Raw genomic sequence first — 23,635 nt, 5'->3', positions numbered from 1 at the left:
ACAACTTAACAATTTTGTCCTCTAGAAAGCACATGGTTGCATGGAGAATTTGCTTCTAAAAGTTTTGCTTATTTTGTTCATGGACCTTCCAGATTATATTTCTTGCCCCCTCAGCTAAAACTGATGCATCTTTGGCAACTCCTAAAGGAAGCATTTACAGTCTGAAGGTATGGGGTAAGGTCCATGTCCACCCACTGGCTTCTGTTTTCACCTTTGTGATAGTATTTGTCTTTCCCGTGTTTCAGCAAACCACCCAAGTGCTAAGTCAAATTTAGAGCTATACCTCAGCTTCAGAAATTTTGTGAACAAAAATGCCAGCTGTTAACTAGTCTCATTGTAAAACTACATTCAATGAGGCACTGAACTCTTGTTTGTTTCCACCAGTGGAAATAAAGCACTGACAACAACAGGCTTTAGTGCAACAGAAGCAGTGGTCCTCCTTCTGCATTGCTTCATTGCACATGAGCAGTATGATTAAGTGTTCTGGGCTTGTTTTTTCTGGGATAATCCATTAAAACAGAAGAAAAACAAATTTCTATATCAAATTATTTTTCCCTTTATAGTTTCACTTAAACTATGGCTCTTATCACCAAAACACAGAGTTATTGCTGATGGCAAAACTTGTTGAGACATTTGAGGTACAGCAGCCAGTCAGTGCAGTGGGAAATGGTCAGCAGTGATTGATAGCTTTCAGACAGCGGCCATGGTTCCATCCTTCTAGCCTCAGCATAAAAAGAATGTTTATCAAAAAGGCTTAGTTTATGCTTTTTTTTTTTTTAATAAAGGTATTTAGAATCTGAATGTGGAAGGAAGATATGATTCTGAGTTCTTCTGGTTGCAGCAGAACAGCTTCCTGTTTTCATGTTTCATAATCATGGGGATACTGTCACTGAGCTCATTGGTGGACTACTTTTACTTTCTCTTTTTTTTTTCAGAGATATTTTTAGGGGTTTTTTCTTCCTTTTTTTTATTTTCCCCCGCTGGTCCACCATAAGTTTCCCTCAAACACTTATATTTTATACCCTTCTTTAAAGCTGGAGCAGCAATCGCAGCAGAAGATCCCCATCCTTTCTGTAGTTCTTGTTTGGGAAAACTTTGTGTCACACTTCTACTTTCCTCACCATAAGATAATGTCTCTGAAGTTCATTCTCCTGTATCCATGTGGAGAAATGCTGATATTACATCCAAGTGTGCTGCTTGGTCCGCTGCTGGACACATATCCTCTCCCATCAATGCCTAGAGACCAGCAAGGGCTCAGAGCTTGTATGGAAGGTCATGAGACTTTGTGAATCTGAGGTATTTCATTTGCATGCTCTGGTGTTGTCCATCAGTCTACAGGAGCAAAGGGAATTGCTCTAAGTCCTTGACTTCAAACCCACTAGCAAACAGGAGGAATTTGAACAGGGATGAGTGCTTTGAAGTTTGTGGATAGGGTGATGTAAAGTTTTGCAACTGTGAAAGTGAGAACTTGGTCTGTAAAGCTGCCCCAGACATATCTGCCGTGGGGATGGCCATCTTCTGCTGTTAGGAGAGTAGCCTCTTGTGTGTTGCAGAGCTTGAAGTAATTAATTCCGTGATGTTGGCATTAAAAGCCTGTGAGGTTACTATACAGAAAAAAAGGTTGAGACATGTTTGAGAGGAGTGAGAGAATAATTCTGTTGCATTTTTTTGTGTTTGCATAAGAGCTATCTGCCTGGGTCTTTTTGTTTTAATAAAGTACTTGGTATCTGATTACAAGTTTGTTAATATAACCATAGATATGTGAGAACAGTTAAGATTTTTGAAATATCTTCCTTCATTAAAGTTAAGATTTTTGGAATATCTTCCTTCATCTTCCCTGAAGAAAAGGGAGGGGATTTAGCTGTTAAAAGGAGGAAAGGCTGCCAAGCTCTCCTGGATTCTGTACCTTTCTTGTTCTTCTAAAAGCAGTTTTAAGGGAACTGTTTCACATCTTCTGGTATTGATATAAACTTAGAAAGAACTTGGTCTGACATATGGCATTGATAATTCTCATCTTCCCTTCTTTTAAGTTGCTTTAAGGTGCTCATTTTTTACTTTTCTAGAAAAGTACAAGGAGTAATTTATAGCTGATTTTTCTAAGCAAAAGCTCAGTATATAGAGAGTAAAAAAATATTGTGTAAAACTGTTGTTGTTTTGTAGAATGGTTGCTACTTTTTCCATAGACTAAAATTGAAAATGGATAGATGCCATGTTGGGGGACATAGCTCTAAGGGTGCTGGGTGCCCAGGGATCATTGCTGGCAGCCTGCTTGCTGTCTGATACCTTGTGGTGAGTAGGAAGGCCTTGTGAACACACCTGTCTTCTGGTTGCATTTTGTATTTACCCTCCTTCAGCAAGGAGAGTGTAATATCAGAGTATGTTGTAGCTTAACTTCTTTCTTGTTGTCACACACACACACACACACACACACACACACACACACACACAGAGAAAGAAAAGCTGAAGTGAATGCATATTGGTTAATAGACTGTAATGTCCCTATAAACCATGGGGGCTGAAAATAGTCCTTCATTGAGGGTGAGCTGCCTCTGAACCTTGCCTGTTTAGCCATAGTTCTGCACAAAATGAGTTGTGTGGGTTTCTGTCTTTCCAGCAGAAAAGCTTGGCTTGGTTCACTCTATGGGGAGGAGGGATCAATTTAAGAAAGCAAACAAAGTACTTAGCTTGAAATAAGTAATACAACATTCTTTAGGAGAACTTTCAGCCAATTGACCCATCAAATACCTGAGTGCTGTACTCACCATGTGCAGCCCTGTTACAAAGCAGAAGGTGTTCAGGTACACTGGCCTGGCCCCAGCAAGGAGAGCGAGAGCTGTGGGTAAAGCCATATGCACTCCAGAAATACTAGCTTTTAAGCACATTCCAGAGAACACAGAACTGATTGATGCTGTTTCCCATGAGATTTTCCTTTTATTTAATTTTTTTTATTATTCTTCACCCTCCTGCCTCTCCTTTTCCTCTGTTGCCATCTCTCCCCTCTCTTTATTGCTCAGCGTTGCCTTGCCCCTGTTTGGCTGGCAGGCAGGAGCAACACCTCTGGCAGCCAGCTTAACTGCCAGGGTAACTGATGGGAGCCTGAGCTGTCCAAGGATGTTCTGGGGCCTTCACAGTAGAAACCACCCTGTCCTGGAGCACTGGTGCCCCATCTCACATGGCTCTGAGCTGGACTGGGCTGCCAGACTGCGGGCTTGTGGCGTGACATAGAAAAGCACTTCCAGGCCCATTTCCAGAAAACAAATTGTAGCCACCTTCCTGCAAACTACTATCATAGGCATAAATATCCCATATACAGAGATTTACTCTTAGAAGAAAGAACAAACGTTTTTTTCCTGAATTATTGGAACCAGGTTGTGAAATGGCAGGCCCATCTGTTCCATTTTTACCCTGCCAGTTCACCACTGAGGCCTCTGATTGATTTATCTCTCTGATTGTAAGAGAGAAGCACCTCAGTGGGAGGAGTATTGAGTCCTTTGCCTGCTGGGTAGGCAGCCATTTGCTTCCCAGCTTCCCTGGCTGTGCTGATCCAAGAAAGGGGGGCACCAGCATGCAAAAGAGCCTGCTCTCTTTGGCCACTGGCCAGGCACAGGTCAATTTACTATTGCTGCTGAGATTTTGGGGGTTTGGGTTTTTTCCTTGGCTGTCTCCCTCTGCATTCACGGGAGCTCAGAGAAACCAACCAGTGCTGAGACACATCCTCTCGTTAAAGGTGCAGAGGATACATGACTTTCCCTGGCTATAACCTCTCCTCAGTGCTCTGGGAAACTCAACATCAAAAAGACACTTTTTTTTTTTTTTTGGTTATATTTTATTTCATTTTTGTAGTTGTCTTGTACTTCCAGTTCCTAAGTCCAGGACTTCATTGATCATTAGTAATTCACAAAGTAGATTGCCCAGAAATAATGGCCAGTTAAGGTTTGATTCATAAGGAAGTTGCATCTGTTTTAGTATTTACCACTGGGAGGGATGTACACCCAGAGATGCAGCAATTTTCTAGGATGCAGTGCCTACAACAGTGCCTCAAATTCCAAAATCTCTTGCATTTAAAATGAGCTGAGAGAGCTGGCTGAAGCACAAGTTCTGCATTTGTCTGTATAAACACGCGGATTTCTCCACATGTACTGTTGAAATCTTAGCAGGGACACGAACCAGATTTCAAACTTGGCCTTGGCCTTGAAAGCAGTGATGAACACCTTAAAACCTTAACCAAAGAGCATTCATAAGCTTTGTAATTTATGCCTTCACTTTAAAACAATTCACCTTTCTCCCCAAAGTTTGCAAAGTGGTCTCTTGCATCCAGAGGCTACCAAGAATTATCCTTGACTCCTACAGTAGAGAGAATCTTGCAAAGTCTCTCTTATGGGATGTCTTCATGGCATATTCCATGTTGCATGCAGATTTTCCCCAAAATAACCAAGAAAATATTACACTTGCCTTTATTAAAGAACCTTGACATCCTTTTCATCTGAAATTTAAGTTCACTGCCTCTTTTTGCTGCAGTTGCTTTCAAACAGAAGAGATAAATGTGTAACAGATGCAGCAGTTTCACTGAGCCTTTCCTCAGATGTATGTAAGAAAGCAGAAAGCACCGCAAGTAAAAATGCCGTCCCAAGCAGAAAGCTTCTGCTGTAAAGAGTTAAGTTGGATTTTTTTTAATAGGTTAGTACAGTGCACAGGCTCTAGTACCCTGATGGAATTGCCTAAATATCTGCATGTATGCAGTTTTGAAGGCAGCATTTTGCAGCAGTGTGTTATGGTAGGGCTTCTGTGTGTGCTGACATCTGTGATAGTAAGAGATGTTTGTTGCCACATCTTGAAACAATATCCTCCACTTCTGTGACACAGACTGACCGCATTCAAAAAAACGAGAGAAGTCCACATACTTGGAAGATGGGTAGTGTGTTTTTTTGTTGTTTAAACACCTCTATTTCTCACGCCTCAGAAAAATGAAACACAAAGTTATTGGAAACACCAGGCACGTTGCCAGCTTTATAAAGACCTGTGAAAAGAGTTATTAGGCTAGCACTATGTTTGGAAACTTGATGAGAAGTATCAGTAGGAGAAATATCTGGAAATATTTAGTGATTCAGTAGCTTCATTCATGTACGAATTGGTCTTTAATTTAGAGGGAGGACTTGTATTAGAGTATTTTCACCCTTTTTGATTAAAAGTTGTGTAGGCATATTGCAGTTTGTGCCCTTGGTATGAGGGTTTTCCAGGAGACCCCTTCATGCTGTGATCACAGTTGCCCTCTTCATGGCAGTGTCTTCTGGCTCCAGGGCTTGCTTTGAGTTCAGAGCACTCAAGAGCTGATAAAGACACCTCTGTGGTGCTGTCACATTAAGAGTAAGGCAAACCTTTCTGACACGTGAAGAGTGAAGAAACTTAATGGGGAAATCAACACCCTTGTGTCCCATCTGGACCTCAGATGTCCAAGGGGCTGGTGGTGGCTGGGCTTAGATTCCAGGTCATAGACAATTCCACACTAAGTAACAGAAATACAGAGGCAATGCAGCACTCTAAATCCAGCAGTGCACACCTATTACAGACTCACAGGTGGAGCAATACCGTGCAGTGCACTGTAAGCCTAGTCATGCCCAGTGATCCCTCACAGCCAGAGCAAAGGGTCTGATGGCATTCAATAGCACTCACCACCAGGTACAAAACAGGGTCATTTCATGAGCGACAGGAATGCGGGTTCTTCTCGGATTGCTCACAATCAATGCACTCCCTGTGAAAGCATGCTTGAATACTTAAAATACAAATAATACAGGTGACAAAAAATGCATTAAGTTGCGAGATGAGTATATGTGCTAGAAGTGTGATGACAACATAAGCTAGCTTTCTGAATTTCCCTTTAGTATAATATTCATATAGCTGAGTCTGATCCAACAAGTGTTCCTGTGGGTGAGTACATGTGTACAGCCCATTGACCATGCCTGAATACATTGAGAAAAGACATCTAGGGATAAAGATGGAGAGGTGGCAAATGGCTCTCTTCTGCCATAAAATAGCTCTTGGGTTTATCTCTTTCCACCTGGCTGACACGTCTCAACACATTTCTCTGGAAAAGATTGAGTTTTTGTTGTGTCCATAAACTTTTACATGTGTCTCTTGCAGTGATATGCAATGCTCTTGCTGGCATTGCTGCCTCTGCCTCTCCCTTTCCCCGTGCTGTTGGACAGTGCTCATATGGTGACCCCTGTATGTGCTCATCTCACTGCTTCTCTCAAAGCCTCCTGACAATGTCTACTGCAATCAGCAAACTAACTCATTTCTTTACTTATTTGTGAGTGTGCTCTTGCCTGTGCACTGCACCATCTACTGTGGACATGTGAATTTTCCACTGAAAAAAGCTTACATTGCAGCAGCATTCAAGCTCAGACTTCACAGCTGGCAGCAGTGTTTTACAGCCATGGCTGAACCTTGGGAGATCTCTGCCTTCAGCCCTCTCCCATCAGCCCTGAACTCCTGCACAAACTAACCCTTATGGATATGGAAATTAGCCTGTCATGCAGGATAAGGAAGAGATGAAGAACATCCAGGCTGTGGATCAGTTACAGGTGCCTTTTTTGTGTTTTTTTTTTTGTTTGTTTGTTTCTTTTATAAATGAAACATACAGACATATTTGCAGTAACATGCTGCCATAATTGCACAAACATGGAACACATCAAAGCCAGCAAACTTCCAAAAGGTGGATTTCAACAGGTGCAGTTTTAATCTGTAGGGAGCTCACCTGGCTCACAGAGAAAATATGAGATCCAGTACCATCTGAGACAGTAACACTGTTTATAACTTAGTGGAACAAAACTCTCCTGTGTGGGGAGGGTAAGAGGGGTCCAGCAGTACTGCTTCTCCCCATTCTCATTCATTCCCTTCCCCAGGCACACACACCTCGGGTTTTACAAAACCCCATGGTTCAGGTCCTGCTGCAAGCTTCTCCAGCCATGGGTCAGGAGGCAGGAGAGGAAAGTTCACCCAAAAGCCGTGTCAATAAGGGGGAAGGGTGGCTGCATTGTGACCAGGTTGATATCCTGTGGAGTGGAGCACGGGACTCACCAACCCAGGAGATTCATGTGGCATCCCAACTCCGCAGACTTTGCAGAGTGCTCAGCCAGCTTCACACATGAGCTCCACAAAAAGTGGATTAAAGTCGCAGCGATGAAAACTGTCCTGCACAAACCATGTTACTTGCCCTGCACTTGTAGCTTAGCCACTGAATGCTGCATTCTTAAAGGAATTCAAGGTGGTGAAACTTGAATGAGCCTTCTCTAATAAATGCAATTAGAGACAAGAGGACACACAACAAAAAATATAATTAGTGAGTGCTTGTTTTCAGAAAAATATGTACTGGAAATACTGTGAAAGCAACAAGTTTGCAGTAGGTCAGTGTGCTCATAGCTACATATTCTCATAGATAATTAATGAGCACAATGACAATATCAGGGTTTGGATAGCATACAACAGCAAGAACAAAAATGACAGTAAAATGCTTATGGTGTCACTGGATGCCTAAGGAAACTGAATGCTCATTATTCTGAAGGGCAAATAAGTGGGCTCATCCCTTGTTGCTTGTTTCTCCTGGAAAACACCAGGGACAAAGAAATCTCTGCTCCTTTTCTCCCCTCGGAGCTTGCAGAACAGTTAGAGCCCAGCAGATAGAAAGCTTGCAGTGCTGGTTGGTTTAGCTCCTTTAAGGCACAGCTGTAATCAATCTCCAGGCTATAAAGTTTATAAGAAGGAGCTGGAAGCATGGGCTTTTCCTGCAGCACTGAAATGGCCCCTCTGCCTTGCATTTCTCTCACATTTAGCTAACCTGACTTTGGTGTGGCTGCCGCTCTGAGCTCTGTAGAAAAAAGAGAAGCCAGCAAGTAACACCAGGAACTTCAAATGAAGTCCAGCAAAAGCTGATCTGAGTTTGCCTCAGGGCTTTTTATTTATGCATCTTCCCTACACACTGCTGCTGGTTTGGAGTTTACCTCAGTGTTGCTTGAATATTCCATTGTTAAAACATTTTAAAAGAAAATAAAGTCATCTCTGAGGGGTTCCCTTCAGTGCATTGCTGAGTAGTTAGGAGAGTTTTAATCTTTTCTGAAAAAGGAAAAAAGCTTTGTATTTCGTTTAGAACAGCAGAGGTACTTCTTAGAAGCAATTAATTTGCTGAGTAGGAGGATTTTGCAAGTGATTTTCTTACAATATATTAATTGCTTGTTTATCTCTTTTTTTTAAACCCAAAAATTCCTCAGTGGAGGGCCTTTTTGCCTGGAAGGTCTCATTTTATCTCATGCAGTTTCCTGTTTACTTTAGGCGCAAGCCTACAAATATCTGCTAAAACAAAATAAAAAACCACAATCCTGGAGAAGTCTTTCAGATTCATATGTCAGCATGTCTGTCCCAAAGTAATCTGACTTGAGCTGTGGGCAAAGATAAACTAAAATATCGATATGAACTAAAACTAAGAATGATCGGGGGGGGGAGGGGTGGGTATTGGAGGAGGAGTACTCAGTGGAAGTGCTTTGATTAGTTAGAATTGCAATAAAACATATTTCCTGTGTCCCTAGGTTCTACCTTCTGGGAATGTGCTGATAGTATTGAGCAGTGCTGGTGGGCAGAGCCTTTCTGCTTGGTGTGGTGCTTTTTTTTTTTTTTTTTGACATGGAGCAATACAAAAGCTGGGAGCAGGGATTTGAGGAGGTGTCTTTTTTTTCATCCTCTCAAAATCCTTTTGATCCTGTTTCACCCCTTCTGCTACTCTGTCAGTTTACTGCCTCCTCAGCCCCTTCGGTGGGCTGCAGACATGTGCAGCTGCTGAATGTAATGCAAGTGGAAATGGTCTTTGTGGTTTGGTAGCAGTCTTGGTCCTTTGCTTCCTCTTCCATCAGACAACAACTGATGTGCGCTAGTTCAGTTTTCTATTTCACAATCCTGCATCCACTGTATTGTTTACAGCAGGACACAATACAGTAGATAGCCTATGCGCACTAAGACCTTCTTTTGTGGACTGATAACTTTGCCAAAACTTCTTGTGGGCTTCCACAGAATGTGGAGGAGCCCTTTGTTTTCCTTTCAGAGGCTAGCTTTCAATGCAGCTGTAGCGATTGCAGTTGTTTGTTTTTGCAGTTGCTTGTGGGAATTGCAGTATCTTTGATGGCTGACTCCCTGCTTGTATGCTGTCCCTCCCTTGGAGCTGACATCCCAGCCCTGCACCTAGAGCCTGTTTACACGGAGGGGTCAGGGCAGCGTGCTCCACAGACGTGCCTGGAGATGGCAGAGGATCAGCCAGAGGGGATTAGACAGCTATAAGGGCCATCAGATGAGACAGAACATATTAGGCTTGCTTTCTGGATGCTTCATCACTGTCTGCACGAAGTCTCAGGCATTCCAAGTGTGAAGCAAATGCTTTCACAAGTATTTTCTGTCTCTGGCAGCCGTGGTGTGATCGGCATTGTATGTCATAATCTGCCACATCTGATGGAATGTTATCAGTGGTTATTTTTAAAAGTAGTGTTCTACCCTGCTGTACATAATGGAGATCTGTTTTTTTACCAGATCAGCTTGGTCTGCATCTTAAAGAGTTGTTTAAACTGTCTTTTCTGTTTTGAAAAATTCTAGATTGCTTAATTTTTGTCTGTCGAAGATTTTATTTTGGATGGCATATAAATCCCTCATCGCTTGAGGACTAAGTCCATGGCAAACAGAGAGTGCTAAAAGGGAAGAGTTTTCAAGATCTTGCCCTGCAGGAGCAGCGTGCTCACTGGCAGATCCATGGAGAGCAGCCCCTGTGTGAGCACAGCCATGAGATCTGCCCTGGCAGCAGCATCTCTTCTCTGTGACTCTGTGAGAAACAAGTTAGCATTGCCCTTGGGCTGAAGACAGGTGACAGAAGAGAACGATTACTGTTGTCTTTGACAGCCTCATTAGGGAGGCCAGGAGCTCAGTGGGAACTCCTGCTCGTGCCCAGCAGCAGAAAACCCAGGAGGAAGCCAAGCAGCAAGCAAGGCATGCTGCAGAGAAGCCCCAGTGTTAACACCTCTGCTTTCTTTGCGTGGTAGATAGGGGCTGGATCTGAATTACCTTTGTCTGGCACTTCTCATGAACACCCCTGAAAGACATGAAGGTGGCTGGAAGTCAGCCCATTTTCGGCGCAGACAGTTATTTCAGTTTTCTGTTGCTATTCAATTGCTCTTTCATGAGAGGGTGGGAGTAAGGGAACTGAAAGTTAAGAGACTTAGCACCTTTTTTTTTAAACTTCATCATTGTTGTCTCCTGTTATATATAGCCAAAACCTACAGACTTTTATAGGGACGCTGGAGCAAACTGTCTGCCAGAGGTCAAAGGAGTCACATCCTCAGAAATACACAGACTGAGTAACCTTCAAAAAAGCATGACAGTGTGCTTTTTTGTGGTTTCAGAGGCTATTTATGGGGCAGTCTTTAAACTAAGCATCCAAGGATGTGGTGGTAGCACAGTCCAAGCACTACTCTTGGGTGCTTTTAGGTGCCATACTTTTCTTAGCAGAGGTTAAATTTAGAGCAGGATAGCAGACTGCCAAAGGTAGAAGACTGTTCCTGTAAGCCAATGGAAACACAAGGATCTGTTCTGTAAGCTGAATCAAACTTTCTTCTCCAACAAATGTTTGCAGTGATTTTGGGAAGCTTAGTTGTAGGGAGAAGTCATAGGGAGAAAACACATAATTTTTAGTGACTAATGCTCTAAGTGGATGGGACTGGGATGCCCTCATTTGTAGTCATGAGGGTGTAGCTACATACCCAGGGTTTCAGGCCAGTGTGTACTGCTGAGAGATGGAGCTAGTTGAAGATACACCTTTTTCCCCCCAGATAATGCATGGCAATGTGATTCTTGATGGTATGTCTTGAAAAAGAGGCTAGATTTTATTAGAGCTCTCCTCCATGTTTGTCGGAAAATTTCAAATCAATCTAGATTCTGATATGGTAAATTATTTTAAAAAAAGAAATTACAGAGAAGCTGCCCTAGGAATCCATCAGCCGCAGTGAAACATTTCCAGTCCTGTTCACTGAATTTCTCATGTGAATTATGGAAAATACTGTTGTTACCTGACTGAAATTAAATGCAGCAAGACAGCAAGCATGCTAATGGGGAATCCAGAGAAATCTGTGAGAGCCAAAAGGTAGCTGCCTTCCTTTTAAACAATGTCTCATCTTCACAGTGTGGAAATGCAGAACAAAACCTGTGTTTTCTGCCCTAGATACCAGCCTCATCTAGATTATTTTTTACAGGTACATGCAGAATTAAGTGCCAAAACCTAGAATTTACCCTTTTGATAATCTGTAAGTATATACTTACCACAGCCAAAACACGGGTGGTTCTTTACTCAGTGCTTCTCTTCTGAAGTGCAATGCCACATCTGTCTGCTCCCCTCTGTTTTAGCAGTGCCATTTGTAGGTGCCTCCCTGATGGTCTGATAGCCTGAATAATGTCTGAATTACCTTAACACTGCTTGGGTGGTGAGGTGTGCAGTCAGCTCAGGTAATAGTGCCATTCATGTGCAGTCTGCCCAAGGCTGCTTTTGCTTTAAGGCAGTAGTTTGATTTGTTACATTCAGGTGAGGACTAGAAAGTCTTTTCTAACTTGTCCAAAGGCAGGCAGGTTTTTCCAAGCAGATTTATCCTAGTGTGGCATTCCCTTATCCTTAGGGGCTTACCCTGTTGCCCACTTCACTTTGGAGCTTGTGCTCTTCATTTTCTCAGAGAGGCACAGCTGTCAGCATGGATTCTGCTTCTTAAAATCACTTTGTGTGACTGATCTTAATGAAGTTCCCTCAGAGGATGTCTACCACAGCTTAACCAGTTAGCTATAATCAGATAAATATTAGTATGGCTATGTAAATTAAAAGCACACCGTTTTCTTGCAGTTGAGGTAGAGCAGGTAACACTTGGTAACACTTTCTCCTACTCACAGTCTGGTATTAGCATGTTAAATAAAACAAGTTTTATTCCTATTAAGAGAACCGACAGAGGCTAATATTTTTCTTCTAATATTATTAGTTTAATTTTATGTAAGAATAAAGGCAGTCCTTTACATATTAAATTGCGTCCACCCAGCCTTCATTTGGAATCTTGTGTTGCAACTGGAGCTTATCCAAGCACAATACTAGTAACACTTTATGTCCTTAACAACAAAGGAAAACACAATTAAACAATCTCACATAGTAAAGTTGTTTCATATCTGCTAAACATGCTGTATTGTTTGGGTAGCATTCTGACTATGCAACAGAGTGCCACAGAAGTTATATGGATTTCTGCAGAAAAAGTGGGCAGAACAGGGCTTTTTCATCATGGCCATGAATTATTTTTCTGTGATTGGAAACTGCAGCTGCTAAAAAAGCAGCGAAACACCCAAGTCCCGAGCACACTAATTGTACCTTGCAGAAGCAGGCAGAGTCCAGTCTGCAAGCCCTGCTTGGAGAGTGCCAGCTGTCCTGCCCTTGCCTCACACTATCTCTTGCAGCGAGCCTTCATTTCTGCAGAAGTGTTTTCATATTTCAGGAGACCTGGTGACCTCCAGCTGCCCCACATATGGGACCTGAAAGCCTCTCCCAAACCCTTCAGACAGGGTCCTCTTGCTGTTCAGGGGGAGGTCTGTCCCCCACCAGAAGTCCAAAGTCATTCCTATGAGCAGTCAGGGCCCCTAAAGAGAATCCTGAGTTTGCACTAGGGGGTGTAAACAGGTTTCCAGGTGTGAGCTAAAGGTTGATTATTGCACCCATTAGAGCAGATTCAGAGAAGGGACAAGATGATCAGAGTGCTGGAGCAGAGGCTGAGAGCATTGGTCTTGTTCAGCCTGAAAAAGAAAAGGCTTTGGGAAGAACTTATAGCAGCTCTCAGTGCCAGAAAGGGGCCTTCAAGAACACTGAAGAGGGACTTTTTACAAGGGCATGGAGTGATAGAACAAGTGGGAATGGCTTTAAATGGAAAAGGAGTAGATTAAGAGTAGAAATTAGGAGGAAATTCTTTACTGTGAGGGTGATGAGGCACTGGAAAGGTTGCCTAGAGAAGCTGTGGCTGTCCAATCACTGGAAGTGTTCATGGACAGGGCTCTGAGCAACCTGATTAAATGGGTGGCATCCCTTGTAGTGGCTGGGGGTTAGAACTAGACATTTAAGGTCCCTTCCAACCCAAGTCTTTCTGGGATTCTATGGTTCTTGCTTCTAGTTTTCCCCAGCCATCTCTTGCCTGCTTTTCTTTGTCCTGCGACACAGGAAGACCAGTACCAGGAGCCTCTTATCAGCTGGGCTTACATGTTCATTTTCCAGCCAAGCTACCGGCACTGATTTGGGACTCTAGGAGTATTTGTTTTCGAGTTAGAGCATAAAGACTTGTCTAGAGCACCAGAAAATTGAAAGACACACCAAAATTTCCTCTGTGTGTCAGGATTTTTGGCTACAGAGAAACTCCACAAGGACTACTGTTTGTCTTTACACAGAGATAAATAATTAGATTGCTTTGGCAACAGCCAAGCTTTTATTCAGACATGAGCTTCACATATCTTTATGAATTTAGAAATCAGTCAAAATGCTGACCACTGGCATTTAATGACTTCCTGGTTTTGTCTAAAATGCTTTCTATAGATAAAAGCCTTAATTTTTCCTTTTGAAGAGGGTCAGTGCACCATCTTTCTCCTGCAGTTACTAGATCAGGAGCAAATTCCATTTTTCTTGTTTTGAGGGATTCAAATGGATACATATAAATTGCAACAGGATTAAGCTTTTGCTTTTATTTTTGGAATGGGTTTTGCACATTCCTCTTTGCAAGTTGTTCTTTAAAACTATTACAAGTATATTCTAAAAGAGGACTATTCAAACACCTTTGGTTTGCAGATGTCAATTGAGAAACTCTCCTGGTCTCCTCCATTTGCATTTGCCCTGGAGTTCTCCTTCAGAGATGTCAGCTGTGGAGTATTTGAAGGAGGCTGGATCAGCTGGCCAAAAACCAGTACACCCATTTGCAAGAATGCAAGCATCAGGCAGGGAGTTACAGCGAGTGTTAACCTGGGCTAGAGTTTGGCAAGTACCCATGAAATAAGAAGATCACTTCTGGTGGCTTGCTACTACCTGGTTCCATTTTCTCTTCAGTTAGTTTTATTTTGTTATTGGTCCTCCCCCGTCTTTTCTGTCTTTTTGCTGTTTCGCACTGTCAAAGCTTTAGATGCTACAGGGATACCAAAGTGCTTGGAGACTGTGTGGTATTGGAAACACCCACATCTGGTGCCAGGTTCCATGGAAGGACCACCTGGTGGTGTCCAGGTGGGAAGCCATGCAACAGACAGGATCTCCAGAAGGATAGCCAGGAGTCCGAGTGTCAGCGTACCCTGCCTCCAGCACATGCCAGGAAGCACTCGGGGCAGTGAGCACAAGGTGCTGCAGAGAGCGAGCTCACAAAGATTCCCACTTGGGAACTGCCACTTGGGAGTGTGGCTGAGGGGAAACCTGCTTTTCATCACCTCTGGTCTGGATTTGCAAAGTGAAGCAGGAAGAGAAGATGGAAGGTGTTGGCTCACGCTGAGATAAGGGAAGGTACAATCCCTGTAGCCCTTCTGACCACAGGCATTTTGTGTCTGCCTATCTCCATGCTGCTCAGAAATGGTGGTCATGCAGCTAGGGATGCCACTGGGATTGTTGGCTAATGGTTGTGTCAGCTCCCTGTGTAACACCGTAAAAGGTCAACTATTTCTTCAGTTAACCCTTTGTGTAGCAGGTATGTATAGGTGCCAGAGCCTGTCTGGTTTAAGAGAAAGGCTTTGACCTAAAGATTTCACCAAGATATGTATGTGTTTTTCAATAGGGGCAATGTGGTGGTGTGAGTACTGGAAGAGAGCAGGTAGAGCAGAGGCCAGCCTGTAGCAAAGGAGTCTAGGTGCCATTGGTTGTCAAGATGGTGTGTCCCCCTAGAAAGAGTTTTTTACTTTTTATTTTCTGATATGAAAGAAGGTGATGAGGATTGGACGGATGAAAAGACGCATGTGAAATGCTAAATATTGACGCCCAGAAAGAGGTGATGCTAACATACACAGGACTTCACTCTCTGAGGTCAAGGCTTGCTGCTCCTCCCAGCCCAGCCAGAGCACAGGCAGAGCTCCAAGGCTGCTTTCATGTTCAGTCATTAACATGTTTTAAACCAGAAAAATGTGTGAAGATGGAAGCAGATGGATTCCTCTGAGAAGGTATGGTTTGTTGACAAAGATAGCCATGCCTTAAACACCAAAAAATTCTGTGCACCTTCAAGGGTGAAGACAGATGTTTGAAGCAGGCACATTTTGAATTCCTGCTGAGAAGAGGAAACACATTTTTGAGCAAGAGGTGATTTCTGTACTCCTACACAATCCAGCCATTATTTTGTACAAAGTGTGGCCAAACTTGCTAGCTGAAATTCCCAGAACAATATATTCAGCAAGGGGTTGGGTTGTGTGCATTCACATAGCTGTGGAAAAAGTAGGAAGTCAGGGATCTGATACAATACTAGCATAACCAATTTATTCTAAAATCTCTTTACAAACCATGGGTACAGTAGACTGAAAACTCTCCTAAACCTGACAGTTGCAGAATTCATGCATAGTAAAGATATTTGATAAAGCTGAGCACAGGGTTTTTTTCTATAACAGGCACATTTAGAGCTGCTCAGCTCGCGATAGACTAGAACACGGATCCCTAGGGATGAGGCATATATGCCTTTCGTATGTCTTACGAAAGACAAGATAGTGGCTTGTATCACTCAGATCCTTTCATATGTTCTCTAGTTGTGTATTTTCTCTTACGTGCTCACATCCTCTTGCTTCAAATCATCTTAGAGAATTATATATAAGATAGCATTGCATGAATATTAATGTAGGTTTTATATATGTTTGCATTGTTTCTCATTTCCTGTTTTACACTGCTATCCCATCTTTCTTTCTGGAGATATTTCCTCTTTCCTTCACACACAGCCTCACCAGATGAATGTTTGGCTTGAAACACAAAGGCATCCATAGTGTTGAAGTCTCCAGAGGCACATCAGAGAAGGCAGCATTTTACAATTAATCAAAAACTGCAGGAGTGTGCTATGAATCTCTTACTCTTTCGGAATTTGTACAGCTTTCTTAAATAAAGACACCTTGAATAAATGAAGCTGTTCTGATAGCCCCTTTTTCAGCATGGCCATTCTTCCCTGTACCCTGTAGGCAGCTCTCCCCCACCTGTGGTATTTTTCAAGGACTTTCCTTCACTGTCATCTTCCTCAAGTCTTTTGGAGTCTGTGGATGGAGAGGCAAGCCTTTGATATATGAAGTTCTTCAGAATTTGTCAAGTTTAGCAGACAATTATTTAAAGCTAATTATCTGATCCAAATGTGGTAGTCACATTTTATTTCTTCACATAAAAATTCCATGGGTCAAAGCAAACATTACCCCTATGTTAATTATTTCCAGCAGAAAATGCAAAAAAACAACAACAGTGTTTTCATCCACCAAGAACTATTAGCATATATTGTAATAGTGTTGTGTCCAAATTGGGAAAAATTAGGTCAGACTAGAATTAGAAGAATCACTCCTACACTCTGTATGTTTACAGGGTGATAAATGCTCTTCATGATCTTTGGCTTCTATAATCATTCATTCATTTTAGATTTCATGCTGTCATGTTTGTGTCAGGGGAAAACAATGCATAGCTGTAAACAGGCACTCTTGCTTGCAGTATTTATCTCTGTTCATGCTATGCACAAGACAATGCTCAGTGTGATAAGGAGGACTATTGATGCAGTTTACAGATGGCTCGGACATGAAGAAGTGCAGTTGTGTTGCAGCTGATGAGCTTGCACCTCGGCTAGCATAGCAAGTGGCTTTACCTGATGAGGGTGAGATTATATCAGAATGTGGAAAATGCTAGGCACTTCTGCAGCCCTTTTTGGCTGTGGTTTTGTTAATTAAAACAAATCATTCTCCCAGAGCATTGCATTTAGCCTGCACCAAGTGCAGAAGGACTCTTCTCACTGTTGGTAGCTGTGATAACAGTGATAGCAGTGATGTTCAGTGTCCTTTCCTCTCTCAGTCACCATTGTCCCAGAGGGAGGGGGGGTGCAGCTGCCTGTCACAAGTCACTCTGAGGGCATGAGGGGATTTGGAGAGGACATCAGATGGGCAAGAGTAGGAGGGCAACAGCAGCAGATTATAAATGTTCCTGCAGTTCAGATTGAATGGATCTTTTCTGTCTTTGATATTCTAGTTCCTTATCCTATTCCTGCAATCTTTAAAAAAATGCAAATACAGGAGAGATTTTTTTTTTTTCCTTCTCTCACTCCCTAAAAGAGGCCCTTTCAATATTTTTCCTCTCCACACAGACTGAGGAATTTGCAGTGTGAGTGTGAGCCCATGCCAGATATCAGGGTTAACACACAAGATGAATAGAAGAGAGCACATGAAAGGAACACAGTGTGTTTAAGGCAGAGAAGAAGGGTGTTTCAGAATAGGTGTGCATTGACAAGAGCTACATCCCTCTGGAGCCTCTGAAGGACAGCAGTGTTTGCCTTGGCAGAAGCAGAAGTGCTTCTTTTATTTTGCGCTTTTGAGTTAGAGGGAAACAAATGTTCACAGAATAAACACAGACATGGGCTCTCCAAGGCAAAAGACAAAAAAAAAAAAAAAAAAAAAGAGAGTGCTGCTTAGGAAACACTTTGCCTGCTAACACACAAGAAGTTTCATGAGTAGCCATCCAGTCTGGTATCCTAGTAATGAGTGACTAGCTCATCAGTGTTTATTCTTGTGTAGCTTATTTCTTTTCTGCTGCTGGTTTTTGGAGTTGTTTTCTCTTTTGTTCTTGCACTCACTGATTTTTGTGTGATTTATCATGGCTGGTTTCATATGCCTGCTGCCTACAATAGTTTTTAGTCTCTTGCAATCAAACCTTGCTGTGAGGCCTTGTCTCGTTTACCCAAGGGTTTCCAACATCCAGCTGCCATGGAAACATAATCTGCACTGATGTACCAGACAAGGGTTCAAGACAGATGAGATGTAGTCAAATCACAGACATTGGAAAGCCTCCAGTGAACTTCTGTCACAGCTCTGCAAGACAGACAATGCAAAAGGAGTTGGAGTTTCATTTCTTATTGGGATGAGAGGTATCACACCTCAGCAGAAAATTAGATTAGGTCATAAATGCTTTTTTTGTATCTCATTCCTGCTGTAAAACATGCTTCTCAGTCTGTAGGGACCCTTCAATCTTTTAAGATGTGCTATTTCTCTGGTTCCCTCAAGCTTTCCTGTCTAATGGCTAGCCATTCACCCCTGATGGGCATTCAGCCTGATTGGCATTTCTTCTTCACCCAGCCCTCTGTGGCCTGACCCACAGGACAGACCTTGGCCGTGCTCCATGGGAATGTTCCTTCTGCTGCAACTGAAGAGCTCATTTAGCTTCTTGCACTGCCATCACCTTTGAAGGACTGCCAGGGCTGGAGGTAATATCCCAAGGTGCTCTCTGTCCAGGGAACAGTGCTCTTCAGCCAGCCAAAGACATAAAGTCTGCACTTTTTTTCAAGTTGGGCTCTCCTGGTGTCGTGTTATGGCTGTGGCATATCCACAAAGGTTCAAGTCACTGAATACAACAGATCTGCTTTGTATGTCATCGTAATTTAGGTTTGACAAAATTTGCAAAATGTTAAGATGCACCTGGAAATTACTAACACTGTACTTTAGACTACTCTGAGTTCTGATTCTGAGCAGGAAAACATCAATATTCTGATGTATGCTTAAGGCTTTCCAGTATATGGCAGCAGGAAGCTTTTGGATGTCTCTGCTTTATTAAAGGTGGTATTTTTAGATCTTCATTCTTGGTGAAGTCAATTCACAACAGATTTCTGGGAGGGGAAGAATTTAATCTCACTTCCAGCTTACTTCAACAAATATCCTAAGTAAGAGGAAAAAAAAATTCTACCCTTGATTTCCTTGCAGAAAAAGATCATGTTTAACAGATGAAGTTTCCTAAATCTGAAGTATTAAGAGCCTGACATTTATGTTTTCCTCTGTACCTAATTCAAACACATCCTTACCGTGAGTGATGCTTCTCAGTAATTTCCAGTGTACCAACAGTTAAATAAAAAGTGAGCAAAGCTGAGGCATTTTTGTGTCACCTTTTACAAGCACTTAATAAGCTGCCAGAGCCATTAGCATGGGGGGATGTTTTGCTAGGAGCAGAAGGGTGACAACTTGCACAATGGTGACTTCCTTCCAGAGCTGGGTGGGAAGGCAACTTTTGTTTTTATCATTTTTCAGTGTAGCCTGAGCTGCACATAGTAATTAGTTGGTTGCTCAAGCACAGCCCACTTTTTCTTGAGTGCAGCAAATTAAGCCTCAGAAAGGAGGTTACCAGACCTGTCTGAGATACTGAGGAGCCCAGAGATGCTCAGGAACTCCATCTGAGGCAAGTGTTCAGTGCAGTGGGCTGCATGTGGATTTTTCGGGATGACTTTTGGGCTTTCTTAGGAGCAAATTCCTATCTGCCTCACCACAGAGCTTTTTGTTGCTGTTTCTAACATATCAAAAATTATGCCAACAGAACGTTCTGTTTTTCCTTAGCAACAGAATTAAAAAAAAATAATAATAATTGGAAAATTGGAAGCCTTCAATTGCAACTTTGAACAATGCTATGAGAGCTTTCCTGCTAGCTCCATTGTTCCCACGTTGGACTTTTCTGTTACAGGCCTGGTGAGGATGCTGTCATTGTCTTTTGTCCTTCACTGTAGATCCCATGACTTGCAGTGTTCCCATCTCTGATGTTGTTCTCCCAAGGCAGCCTATAGAGAAAAAAATACATGCTTAAGCTAGAACAAAGTGCAGTGCTGCCTCACTAGCTAGGAGGCTGAAAACAACATGCACAATTTCAACAGTGAGCGGTTGAATTTGAATTAATGACTTTGTTTCTGCAAAAAGCAGGTCAGCAGAGCTTTTCTGTGCAGGGGGCAGATTCTATCAGCATGGACAATACTGAAAATAAAGAGATGCAGTTTTCTACTATTATGGCAACAGATACAAGGAAGGGACAAAAGCCTGTAGTCCTTTGCATGGGTTTCAAGTACTCTTTTCTAGGACTGCTGGAATCCAAAAGAGCTGCAAAAAGACAAAAGCTATTAAGCAGGTTTATGTGTTTGATGCCACCTCATCGTGGAAGAGTTTTATCCCCATGCTGTCAAATTGCTGCCAGGGACCCTTAGAAAGTCATTTGGCGAAAGAGCTCAATGCTTTGACCTGGCAGCTGGCAATTCATCCCTCAGCTTTTTTCCATTGGCGAGCTTTGTTGGTCAGCAAAGCGACAGCCATTGAGTGGCACCATTAGTTGCAAGCAGACTCAGTTTAGGGATGCTTTTTGGTGTGTAAAAAGCCTCTGTGTGTGGTTTCCTGGTTAGTAACCCGTGTCTGTCACCTGGCAAATACTGCAGGCTTGCAGACCCCTTTGAAAAATCTTCTTCCATTTGATCTAGGTGGGTTTGCTGTCCAAACTGCACAGTTTACAGTTGTCACTGCCAAAGATGGAAATTGCTGGCACCTTTTTGGCAGGCATGGCAAAGTCTGCCTGGTGTGGGAATTGACTTAGGTGCTAGTACTGCGAGAGACCATCACTGTAATAAAAACGGGAGCAGTATATAAACAAGTAAATACCACAGTGACTGGAGAACCAGTTTGAAAACTGCGCTCTCAGCGTAGTGCTGGGAAGTCCTTATTGCTGCTGCCTGTGCTAATCCTGCTCAGTGTTGATAAGACTTTGGTTTCCACCTCAGTAAAGCAGCCTGGAAAATCTCAGGAGCCCTCTCTTTGTTCTGACATGATTGGTGTGTAAGGGTTTCCCTAGCAGAGCTTATATTTAAAGCCTCCCTAACCTCCTGTAACTCCTGCAAGGAGCTACAATCTTCCTTTAATTCAGTACTCCCAATAAAGTACAAAGCATTTGATTTAATTTCTTCATTGAGCTCTGAATTTTGTTCTGGGCTTTGTTTTCCTCAGAGCTTTGGAAAACAGAGAAAGGAGGGTGGAAGCATTTTAATCGGTGTAAGACTCTGTGGCTTTGACACTATTGAAGCCTGTTGAGCCTCTGAATTTTGATTGAATAGAGCCTTAAGAAAAGAAGTAGATCCATTGAAGGACGGCATTTCAGTGCAAGAAGGATGTGTGTTTAGGACTTTCCATTACATAATGGGGCTGAAATGGGTTAACAAGACCCAGGCTTTCTTTTTCTTGAGAATTGCTGCCTGCACCACTCTTCTTCTATTACTGATGCTTCAGTCACAGCACTCACAGAAAGGTTTTCTTTGTTGTTACTAGTTTGAGAAGTAAATTGCAGTATTGTTTCTTCTGATCAAGAGATTGATTAGTCAGAGGTCTCTAGCTGAAGGGAAAAAATGTTCCTCATTATCAACTTTAAATGTAAATGTATTTGCCAAGCAGAGTTTCAGATGGTGGGGGGCTGGGGCTGGGGCTTGGGGGTGTGTGTCTTGCTCTTTTGATGTGCTGCCCATAACCATTTACAGATCTTTGAAATGCATCCCTCTCATTGGGTCAGTGAAAAGAGAGTGTGGGAACAATGCCCCTGAAAGAGAAAATTAACCATTGCTTCTTCTATCTGGATGGTTCTTGAGGTGTTTTGACATATTAGTATGTAGTAGTATAGTATTAGTATGTAGGTGTATTAGTATATTTGTAGATTTTGTGTTTTGTCCATTCTTTCTCTTTCTAGGTGCTTTTATAATCTGCTGGACCCCAGGATTAGTCTTGCTGCTCCTCGACGTTTGCTGTCCCCAGTGCAACGTCCTGGCCTATGAAAAGTTCTTCCTGCTCCTGGCAGAGTTCAACTCGGCCATGAACCCCATCATCTACTCCTACCGGGACAAGGAGATGAGCGCGACGTTCAAGCAGATCCTGTGCTGCCAGCGCAGCGAGAGCACCAACGGCCCCACCGAAGGCTCGGATCGCTCGGCCTCCTCCCTGAACCACACCATCCTGGCTGGAGTCCACAGCAATGACCACTCCGTGGTGTGACACCACAGCCAGCCCGTGGCCGACAAAGAGCAGCAGGCGATGCTGCGGGCGGGGCAGGTGCGTGGCCCCGGGGAAGGTAACCCACTCACGTTTTCTCAAACACTAATGGACTACAAGTGCATCTTTTCCAGGGGGCCTGACGTACCTGCGCAGACTGCCCTGTCCACAGGATTGGCCATGCTGCAAAGCCTTTGATTTCTGCTTTGAAAAAGTAGAAAGTAGTCGCTTTGCAGAAGAGGCCATCAATAACCCACGAAAAGCCTTGCTGAGACTTTGTTGGACTTTGCTGCATCTTGGTGCCAGTCTGAATCAACTCTGATTAATTAAGCTTATACCTGCTTCACTGCATTTACATGTAGCCACTTAGTATTTTTAAAAAGGGAGTAAAGGGGATAAAAATATGCCTATCATTTAATAGACATGTAATATGTATCACCATCAGCATGCTTGTGATGAACATTTTCTGTGCAGGGAGTAAAACTGTGCTCTAGTCTTTGTATCCTTAGTCACACTGTCATAACTACAGTAAAAAGAAAAGTATTTTTTTCTAACACAGGCAACAGGAAGATGAGGGAAACTGACTCTTCTTACCTTCATTACTGGTGTTAGAGAATGCATGTTCTGTGTGTATGCAGATTGTTTTAATTATGAAAAAAAAAATCTCATTGTAAAGTCTGCCGGAAAGTAGAAAAACATAGACTGTATTCCAGTGTTTGTTTAGATTATGAAATAAACAGTACTTTAGTCACAATGTATATAAGGTTCTTCTTTGAAGTACAGTGTGAAATTTGTAATATGTGAGGGGTACCAAGTTTTTTATGGATAAGTTCTTAAAGTAGGACACATCCCTAAGGCTCTTAAAGGGCCACAGTCAGGTTGGTAGATTGCAAAAATTATATTTATGGCATATTCTTGGATTGCTTTTCTTGTTCATGGCAAAAAGCATACTCATTTTAATTGGCAAAAAAGAAAAGGTGTGTTTTTGTGGAACCTTTCTTGTAATTGAAAACAAAACACCTTCTGCATTTTTGCACTGAGAAGTATGTGTAGGGTACCCTTCAAATGACGCCTCCTTCATTTCAAAAGCAGTGGGCTACTAAGAACCAAAGCACTGTTTTATTTTGTGAAGTCGACACTTTACAAGATAGTCATCCATTGCAAATGACTGGACCATGTTACAGATAATAGCCACACATGTACACCATTATAAACACCTAAGCTAACAGGTGCTTTTTTTCATAGGAGACTGTTTTGAAGAGAAATGTCACTCATGTGAATATCAGTTACCAAGAATCACTGATAGTAAACAAAACTCATCAAGAGGGGTATATGTGAGCAAAGGTGGGATCTTGCTGGTAAAAAACTTGGGACCTCTTTCCAGGAAACTCTGTGTTATCCTAACAATGTAAAATATATCAGCAGTAAATTCCTGGCGCTGTTCTCGCCATTGTAATTTGTCTCTATAACAAAAAGAAAAAAACAAACAAGGCAAAAAAGAGGGGGGGGGGTGATGGAAACCAAGGGGAAAAAAACACACTCACAAAAAAATAACCCCACAAAACAAAACAAAAAACCCCAGAGATAT

General features: G+C 42.5%; 1 protein-coding gene across 2 annotated transcripts in view; it reads left to right on the top strand.

Annotated features, from left to right (window-relative positions):
• Positions 1-22,801, top strand: part of LPAR1 (lysophosphatidic acid receptor 1) — a 69,563-nt gene extending 46,762 nt beyond the window's left edge. For both annotated transcript variants that reach the window (XM_059873827.1, XM_059873829.1), the window contains exon 4: positions 21,749-22,801. In XM_059873827.1, coding sequence (XP_059729810.1) covers positions 21,749-22,050 — 302 coding nt within the window. In that variant the 3' untranslated portion in view covers positions 22,051-22,801. The remainder of the gene's footprint in view (positions 1-21,748) is intronic.
• The last annotated feature ends 834 nt before the right edge of the window (positions 22,802-23,635 follow it).

This window comes from Haemorhous mexicanus, chromosome Z (assembly GCF_027477595.1).
Source record: "Haemorhous mexicanus isolate bHaeMex1 chromosome Z, bHaeMex1.pri, whole genome shotgun sequence".
Classification (NCBI taxonomy): Eukaryota; Metazoa; Chordata; class Aves; order Passeriformes; family Fringillidae; genus Haemorhous; species Haemorhous mexicanus.
The sequence above is the reverse complement of the archived record's forward strand: the minus strand, read 5'-3'. Positions and strand labels throughout refer to the sequence as shown.